This window comes from Nerophis ophidion, linkage group LG02 (assembly GCF_033978795.1).
Source record: "Nerophis ophidion isolate RoL-2023_Sa linkage group LG02, RoL_Noph_v1.0, whole genome shotgun sequence".
Classification (NCBI taxonomy): domain Eukaryota; kingdom Metazoa; phylum Chordata; class Actinopteri; order Syngnathiformes; family Syngnathidae; genus Nerophis; species Nerophis ophidion.
Window position 1 is genome coordinate 67,996,944 of NC_084612.1, and position 10,000 is coordinate 68,006,943.

General features: G+C 44.1%; 1 protein-coding gene across 2 annotated transcripts in view; it reads left to right on the top strand.

The window, feature by feature from the left end:
* Nucleotides 1-10,000, top strand: part of cbfa2t2 (CBFA2/RUNX1 partner transcriptional co-repressor 2) — a 74,987-nt gene that overhangs the window by 42,456 nt on the left and 22,531 nt on the right. For both annotated transcript variants that reach the window (XM_061889416.1, XM_061889408.1), the window contains 2 exons: nt 5,637-5,878; nt 5,969-6,058. In XM_061889416.1, the coding sequence (XP_061745400.1) occupies nt 5,637-5,878; nt 5,969-6,058 (332 nt within the window). The remainder of the gene's footprint in view (nt 1-5,636; nt 5,879-5,968; nt 6,059-10,000) is intronic.

Genomic DNA, 10,000 nt, shown 5'->3' on the forward strand with positions numbered 1-10,000 from the left:
TCCACCCCCATGCTTCACAGTAGGTGTGGTGTTCTTGGGATGCAACTCAGTATTCTTCTTCCTCCAAACGCGACAAGTTAAGTTTATACCAAAAAGTTCTATTTTGGTTTCATCTGACCACATGACATTCCCCCAATCCTCTGCTGTATCATCCATGTATCCATTTTGGTACAAACTCAACTCGTCGTGTTTGGAGGAAGAAGAATACTGAGTTGCATCCCAAGAACACCATGCCTACTGTGAAGCATGGGGGAGAAGATGAGTAAAAAATACAATTTAAACTGGGCTCCTAAGGTGGGCCCAGTCTGCAGTGCACACATAAACATGATACATTTAATCACGACAGACTTGCAACATAGGGGCGGGGAATTTGGGGCCCTGGAAGGGGACTGCTGCTTTGAAGCGCTGCCATCCGACCATCACCCCGAGGGGAAAAAGCGGTGGTAAAGGCGTAGGGTGGGGGTGGGGTGTGTGTGCGTGTATGCCCAATTGTCTTGGGTGTGATGATGTAATGTTTTTTTTAGACTGAGGCCGATCTGCAAAAGTTCGACTACAGGTGTCGTTGAAGAGGGAGGGAGGTCAAAAGCGTCTATCATTGAGATGTCCTCGGGGGTGTTTTCAGAACAGCCTTGTCCTGTTTCCACAGCGTCAAGGCCGTTCGAGGGAGTCAAATCGTAGATTAGGATGTTGGTTTTCCGCGAGCAGACAAAAACGATTACTTTTCTGTTCTATTTGTCCATGCTGGGTGCTCTCAAAGTCAATTAAATTTTCCTTTTCAGCAACTTTCTCCATGATGTGATCCATCTTGTGATTCCGTTCAGAAATCGCTGCAGTCTGTGTTCCCACAGCCCTGCCCAAACCATCCATGTGTGTGCGTGTTCATGCGTTATTACAAGTTAAATTCTTTAATAATAAAATCTCTTAGCAGTGAGCTGATAATTATAACTATGCAGTCCAGTTGTTACATTTTGTTTTCTTACACATCTTAGTCTCATTTGCATGTATTATAAAGTAGACTTTGCCTGCAGTTGCAAATACAAGATGGTAGATGGCTTAAATGTAATGAAACTAAAAGTAGTGTTATTATCATTTTAGGGCTCAAACAGAGTTTGCGGCTCTAGGTGAGTTAACTTTGGTGGGAAATGGGCTCAAATGGCTCTTTGTATGCTGAAGGTTGCCGACCCCTGGGCTAGCACGACAGGAACCATGACAGAAACATGCTGTTGAAAGTTGAGGAAGACAAACAAATTTAAGTGTAACTTACCGTATTTTTCGGTCTATAAGTGGCAGTTTTTTTCATAGTTTGGCCGGGGGTGCGACTTATACTCAGGAGCGACTTATGTGTGAAATTGTCAACACATTACCGTAAAATATCAAATAATATTCTTTAGCTCATTCACGTAAGAGACTAGACGTATAAGATTTCATGGGATTTAGCGATTAGGAGTGACAGATTGTTTGGTAAAGGTATAGCATGTTCTATATGTTATAGTTCTTTGAATGACTCTTACCATAATATGTTACGTTAACATACCAGGCACCTTCTCAGTTGGTTATTTATGCCTCATATAACGTACACTTATTCAGCCTGTTGTTCACTATTCTTTATTTATTTTCAATTGCCTTTCAAATGTCTATTCTTGGTGTTGGGTTTTATCAAATACATTTCCCCCAAAAATGCGACTTATACTCCAGTGCGACTTATATATGTTTTTTTTCCTTCTTTATTATGCATTTACGGCAGGTGCGACTTATACTCCGGAGCGACTTATACTCCGAAAAATGCGGTTATTTGTTTTATCAGAGTTGCACATTTTAGGACAAAATAGCCTTGTTATGATTGGCAACACTAAATTGGCCCTATTGTGTGAATGTTGTCTATCTCTGTGTTGGCCCTGCGATGAGGTGTCGATTTGTCCAGTGTGTACACCGCCTTCCACCCGAATGCAGCTGAGATAGGCTCCAACACCACCCGCGACCCCAAAAGGGACAACCGGTAGAAAATGGATGGATGGAAGCAATATACAAGTGTCCATTGCGGTGGATGCTGGCATTTAGGAGGTTTAAATGTCAACGTAAGGGTCTGTCAATGTGTTTATAGCGGTCCAAGTTTCTCTATAGAACAGAAGCACTTAGGTGTTTTTAGGAATTAGCTGCCAAAAAAGTTACCCTGTCCTACACCAAATCATTTAGTTAAGAAAATCTTGACTCCGGTTGCACATAATCCCTGAAATTGCCACAAAATGCACCAGGACTGAGAGCTACTAAAATTCTTCTGTAAACAGTCTGCGGCGTGTGTGACTTCATGTTTTGTGCACATGTGGTTCACTTCAGGGGCCTCATTCCGCCCGCATTACAAATCAAATTGTTTTGGTAACGTTAACGACGACGTAAAAAAAAAAACAACGAAAGAATATCCAAATTAGGCATCATCCCCTGCAGTGTGAACTTGGCCATTGTCGATGCAGTTCAAGTCTTCACAGTAGGATTGTTAAAAAGTTAAAGTTAAAGTAGCAATGATTGTCACATACACTAGGTGTGGCAAAATTAGTCTCTGATTTTGACCCATCACCCTTGATCACCCCCTGGGAGGTGAGGGGAGCAGTGAGCAGCAGCCATGGCCAGGGCCGGGAATCATTTTTGGTGATTCAACCCCCAATTCTAACCCTTGAGTGCCAAGCAGGGAGGTAACGGGTCCCATTTTTATAGTCTTTGGTATGACTCGGACGGGATTTGAACTCACGACCTACCGATCTCAGGGCGGACACTCTAGGTGAGTCGACCGGATCACGTGCCACAGAAGAAACGTTAACTGGTACATTCCAGTCAGGTTTGGAATAGGGAGATTTCAATCAATGTTTTATGCTGCTGATTCCGATACCGATCGTCCATGAATGACTCGGAAGATACCAATACCGATACCGAGCACGTTTTTACATGTATTAATGGTGAGTGCTATTTACAGCTATTTATACAATATTTTGATTACTTCCTTTTTCTCTTTTATCAATTACAATTTGTTTGACCAAGACAAAGTCAATAATTCTTAATAACTAAACTAAAACAAAAACTACTATTTACTATTCATGTAAATCCTTTGGCTTTTTTTTGGCGGCATAGCTCGGTTGGTAGAGTGGCCGTGCCAGCAACTCGAGGGTTGCAGGTTCGATTCCCGCTTCCGCCATCCTAGTCACTGCCGTTGTGTCCTTGGGCAAGACACTTTACCCACCTGCTCCCAGTGCCACCCACACTGGTTTAAATGTAACTTAGATATTGGGTTTCACTATGTAAAGTGCTTTGAGTCACTAGAGAAAAGCACTATAAAAATATAATTGACTTCACTTCACTTCACATACCATCACAGATGCTGGCTTTTGAACTTTGCGCCTATAACATTCCAGATGTTTCTTTTCGTCTTTGTTTCGGAGTACACGACGTTCACAGTTTCCGAAAACAAATTGAAATTTGGACTCGTCAGACCACCGAACACTTTTCCACTTTGCATCAGTCCATTTGAGATGATTTCGGGCGGCGTTTCTGGGTGTTGTTGATAAATGGCTTTCGCTTTGCATCGTAGAGTTTTAACTTGCACTTACAGATGTAGTGACCAACTGTAGTTACTGACAGTGGTTTTCTGAAGTGTTGCTTAGCCCATGTGGTGATATCCTTTACACACTGTCACGTTTTGATGCAGTACTGCTGAGGGATCGGAGGTCTTTAATATCATTAAAATGCAGTGATTTTGGGGCGGCACCCACACTGGATTAAATATAACTTAGATATTGGGTTTCACTATGTAAAGCGCTTTGAGTCACTCGAGAAAAGCGCTATATAAATATAATTCACTTCACTTCGCTTTTAACCTATACAGCATGGTGGTTCAGGGGTTAGTGCATGTGCCTCACAATAGGAAGGTTCTGGTCTTTGCCAGCACCCATAGCTACCCCGAAGGGGACAAGTGGTAGAAAATATATGTATGGATGGATGGGTTTTGACTCTCAAAGGCCTCTTGTGTCTAGGTAATTATTCCCTGAGTTTGTAAACATTAACAAACAAAAAAAGGTATTTGATAAAAAATGTAAATTAATTAAAATTAAAATGAAAAGGTTTCTGGCACGGCCGCTTTATCCACTACGCCAGGGGTCGGGAACCTTTTTGACTGAGAGAGCCAAGAACCCAAATATTTTAAAATGTATTTCTGTGAGAGCCATATAATTTTTTTTAAACACTGAACACAACTAAACGCGTGCATTTTTAAGTAAGACCAACATTTCTAGAGTATAATAGGTCTCTTATTCTTTGTATTAACATTGTTATTATGAAGCTAACTGTGGAGGGGTCATGGCCTGCAGGCCTGCAGCGAAGCGGGGTGTTGCCAGGACTGGCCTCGAAATCAGCCACAGGTGTGTAGATGGCCCACCTGGGCCTTGTTATCTAATCACATGTCGCTCTGTTATACTGTAAGCATCAGCCAGGAGGAGAGACAGGGTTGGAGCCAGAGCACGAGCGAGAACAAAAGAGAAAAATACAATTGCTTGAAAGCAACTGAGAGACTTATTGAAAAATAAAACAATATCGTAACCCTGAAACAGGCTCTCATGTCAGTGCTTGGTGGTCTGAAGAACCCCCAGGAGGGCAAGCCCCAAACTAACCATCCATCCATCCATTTTCTACCGCTTATTCCCTTTTGGGGTTGCGGGGGGCGCTGGCGCCTATCTCAGCTACAATCGGGCGGAAGGCGGGGTACACCCTGGACAAGTCGCCACCTCATCACAGGGCCAACACAGATAGACAAACAACATTCACACTCACATTCACACACTAGGGCCAATTTAGTGTTGCCAATCAACCTATGCCCAGGTGCATGTCTTAGGAAGTGGGAGGAAGCCGGAGTACCCGGAGGGAACCCACGCATTCACGGGGAGAACATGCAAACTCCACACAGAAAGATCCCGAGCCTGGATTTGAACCCAGGACTGCAGGACCTTCGTATTGTGAGGCAGACGCACTAACCCCTCTTCCGCCGTGAAGCCCCCAAACTAACCAATAATAAATAAATAACTTCTTACCATTAACGCAACTTCTTACACATAAAAAAGCATGAGAATGTTTTATATAATGAATGCTATTTTTAACACCGTGATTACAAGTGGAATTATTCATTACTTATCTGTTAAGCATTGTCAGCTCAGATGTATCTGAGAGCCAGATGCAGTCATAAAAAGAGCCACATCTGGCTCGCGAGCCATAGGTTCCCTACCCCTGCACTACGCCATACCCCTTAGTTCCCTTTATTTTGAAAAGTACCAAAATATTGTTATCAGGACAACCTTAGTCCCTAAATGGGCAACACTTATCCCTCCTGCTATTTCTTCTTATTCTCTGGCGGATATGTGTCAAAAAAGCAGAGTTACGATGCCATCTACTCTACGGAGCTACATTGACAGACTCACAAGCATACAAGTGTAACTGGCACCACAATAAAGCGGTACTAGTTTGGTTTAGGATCGTTTATAACGGGGAAACTGTAAAATGCCTCCTGAGAAGCTCCAAAAAGATTTCACACAAAAATGCTCATAAAATGTAAAGACAACATTGATTGGTAAACAACCGTGTCGCTTCGATTCTCTCCTCAGTGACCAACGGGAACCACCATTCCCCGCCCACCCTCAACGCGGTGCCGTCACCGCCGCAGCGCTACAGCAACGGGCCCTCGTCGTCGTCCTCGTCGTCGCTGGCCAACCAACAGCTGCCGGCCACCTGCGGCGCGCGGCAGCTGAGCAAGCTCAAGCGCTTCCTGACCACACTGCAGCAGTTCGGCAACGACATCTCCCCGGAGATCGGAGACAGCGTCCGGAGCTTAGTGCTGGCTCTTGTGGTACTACGCCTTTATTGCGGTCATGAGGACGAACTCTGCCTCGCCGCCTCCTAAAAAAACCTCCCAACATTTCTCTGTTTCTGCCTCTAGAATTCAACCGTGACCATCGAGGAGTTTCACTCGCGCCTTCAGGAGGCCACCAACTTCCCCTTGAGGCCGTTTGTTATTCCTTTTCTGAAGGTAAACACAATCTTCGTCCTCCCCACACTTGTTTGCTTCCTTCTTATTTGTCCTGCACTATTTTTTACTCCTTTGAAATTTTTGGTCATTTTAAAATTGCTGACCACCAGTGTCATCCATGTAGGTGGTCAGCAACCCGCGGCTTTTTAGTGCCGCCTTACTGGCTCCCTGGAGCATGTGATTGGGGGTGGAAATACAAACAAATGCAACAGTTTGTTTACATGTAAAATCTTCCACTCTTTTTGTCACATTTTGTCCACCAAACGTTTTATGCTGTGGGTGAATGCACAAAGGTGAGCTTTGTTGATGTTATTGACTTGTCAGAGTGCTAATCAGGCATATTTGGTCAGTGCATTTGTAACCTGGGTGACAAAACCCCATTAAATATCCTCATTTAAATATCCTTTTAAAACCCCATTAAATATTCTTTGTAATTAAATCTTCCTATTTAAATAATTGTATTTAAATATCCTCTCAAAACCCCATTGAATATTATTTCTAATTAAATATCTTTCTATTTAAATATCATTTTACTTAAATATCCTATTTATTTTCGTGTCTTTGCGTGCGTCATTACGTCACGCGGTCACGTGACCTATTGCGGGAAGCATAAATTCAGGTAGTGGGCTGCTTCCAGGAAGAGCGAGAGGGACGTTGCTGCAGGTATGTGACTCGGTTTTGACACTAATTACTAACTTAAGCTTTTAACTGAAATGTAATAATGTCGAACTGCAGGAGCCAACTACTGAAGCCGTGGGTCGTCGTGCGAGAGTGTTTAAGTGTGATTTATCTGCGGAATTGGCCATGTTGGATGGCGAGCTAGAGCCTGAACTAGAGTCTGAAGCTTTATGCCTGGAACCGAACCAACCGAACTGAATCCACCCAACCGAGCCGGGCGGGTAGGAGGCTCCTCAGCAGCCGCTCTTGATTTTTCCCTTTGGTTTTTCATAACGCAACAAGTTCATTTCTGTCCTCCCTGAACTTTCACATTTACCCGTTACCTTCACTAAAACCCCTCTGGACACTGCTACCACAACGTGGACTTTGCGAGGTCGTTTAATGAACTGTCGTGTTGCGCCTATACCATTCTTGGTAAAAACAAGGACTGAATCAAGTACTGTATCACATTGTAAATATTGAACGTTCTGTAATTTATGTTGAAAATGTGAATGGCCATTCGAATTTACCTGTCTTTTTGTTGTTGTTTATTTTTCCTATAATTCTTTAATATAATTTGGTACCATTTAAACTTAAAACCTGTGTTCAGTCTGCATTACTCTCCATTCCTAGAGCTGGATTTAGTTTCTTCTGATCCAGCCCAGTTATATAATTCATTGTTTACTTAATACTTGTACAGTGCTTTACTTAAGTAACATACAGGCTACATATTACTTAGGGGTGTAACGGTACACTAAAATGTCGGTTCGGTACGTACCTCGGTTTAGAGGTCACGGTTCGGTTCATTTTTGGTACAGTAAGAAAACAACAAAATGTAAATTTTTTGGTTATTTATTTACCAAATTTGTAAACAATGGCATAACATACATATACACACAGGGTCCATTGCCAGGGTTAATACATATGTAACATATAAAATAAAAACTACAAAAGTTAAGGCTCAGAATGGTTTCTTAACAAAACTTTTTTACATATAAAGTGCTTTTTTTGATTGATTGATTGAGACTTTTATTAGTAGATTGCACAGTACAGTACATATTCTGTACAATTGACCACTAAATGCTAACACCCCAATATGTTTTTCAACTTGTTTAAGTCGGGGTCCGCGTTCATCAACACCGCCCGCCGTTTTTTGTGGACATGTTCCATAAATATTGATGTTAAAGATTTCTTTTTTTTGTGAAGAAATGTTTAGAATGAAGTTCATGAATCCAGATGGATCTCTATTACAATCCTCAAAGAGGGCACTTTAAGTTGATGATTACTTATATTTGTAGAAATCTTTATTTATAATTGAATCACCTGTTTATTTTTCAACAGGTTTTTAGTTATTTGTATATCTTTCTTTCCAAATAGTTCAAGAAAGACCACTACAAATGAGCAATGCACCCTCAATTCTTGAGGGTGCATGGGAGTTTGCCCAACCAGTCTACATGTGCTTCGTGGACTTGGAGAAGGCATTCGACCGTGTCCCTCGGGAAGTCCTGTGGGGAGTGCTCAGAGAGTATGGGGTATCGGACTGTCTTATTGTGGCGGTCCACTCCCTGTATGATCAGTGCCAGAGCTTGGTCCGCATTGCCGGCAGTAAGTCGAACACATTTCCAGTGAGGGTTGGACTCCGCCAAGGCTGTCCTTTGTCACCGATTCTGTTTATAACTTTTATGGACAGAATTTCTAGGCGCAGTCAAGGCGTTGAGGGGTTCCGGTTTGGTGACCGCAGGATTAGGTCTCTGCTTTTTGCAGATGATGTGGTCCTGATGGCTTCATCTGACCGGGTTCTTCAGCTCTCACTGGATCGGTTCGCAGCCGAGTGTGAAGCGACCGGAATGAGAATCAGCACCTCCAAGTCCGAGTCCATGGTTCTCGCCCGGAAAAGGGTGGAATGCCATCTCCGGGTTGGGGAGGAGACCCTGTCCCAAGTGGAGGAGTTCAAGTACCTAGGAGTCTTGTTCACGAGTGGGGGAAGAGTGGATCGTGAGATCGACAGGCGGATCGGTGCGGCGTCTTCAGTAATACGGACGTTGTACCGATCCGTTGTGGTGAAGAAGGAGCTGAGCCGGAAGGCAAAGCTCTCAATTTACCGGTCGATCTACGTTCCCATCCTCACCTATGGTCATGAGCTTTGGGTCATGACCGAAAGGATAAGATCACGGGTACAAGCGGCCGAAATGAGTTTCCTCCGCCGTGTGGCGGGGCTCTCCCTTAGAGATAGGGTGAGAAGCTCTGCCATCCGGGAGGAACTCAAAGTAAAGCCGCTGCTCCTTCACATCGAGAGGAGCCAGATGAGGTGGTTCGGGCATCTGGTCAGGATGCCACCCGAACGCCTCCCTAGGGAGGTGTTTAGGGCACGTCCAACCGGTAGGAGGCCACGGGGAAGACCCAGGACACGTTGGGAAGACTATGTCTCCCGGCTGGCCTGGGAACGCCTCGGGATCCCCCGGGAAGAGCTAGACAAAGTGGCTGGGGAGAGGGAAGTCTGGGTTTCCCTGCTTAGGCTGTTGCCCCCGCGACCCGACCTCGGATAAGCGGAAGAAGATGGATGGATGGAAATGAGCAATATTTTGCACTGTTATACAATTTAATAAATCAGAAACTGATGACATAGTGCTTTATTTTACTTCTTCATGTTAGACGTGTTGTCAGAAGCAGCTGCTGAACAATCTTAGCAAACCTCCGTTCTCCATTGTTTTATCGCGCAGTCAAAGTGTTCCCAAACGGGAGATCTTAACGAGGCAGGAGGGTCTTCCAGCTCTGGCTTTAACATGTTGTCCTAGCCTGCTAGCTGCTAGCATGTCTACTCGTTCGGTACACCTCCGAACCGAACCGAAACCCCCGTACCGAAACGGTTCGATACAAATACACGTACCGTTACACCCCTAGCATTACTCCAATGTAATCAATGCTAACATGCTACTTAGTAGTGATGGGTCCGGCAACACCGATGCATCGGCGCACGCGTCGATCTCGTAGAGCGAAACCCTGTGTCGGTGCGCGTGCCGCCTTTAGAAAGTCACGTGACCGATCATGAGCTGTTTTGGTCACGTGGCCGATACGCGAACTGTGTTGCACTGGCACCTGCGCGCCAACCTGTGTTTATAAGGAAGTGCATTTGTCAACGAGATGGTGCTGCCAACAGAATCGCCGCACTTCTGCCGTTGTTTATTTGTCATTTATCGTCGTCGGAGATCATTTCCGCCGTGTGGGAATAATTTGATCATATATCGGAAAAAAAAGTATCTGTGTTCATTTCCTTGTCGTTTCATC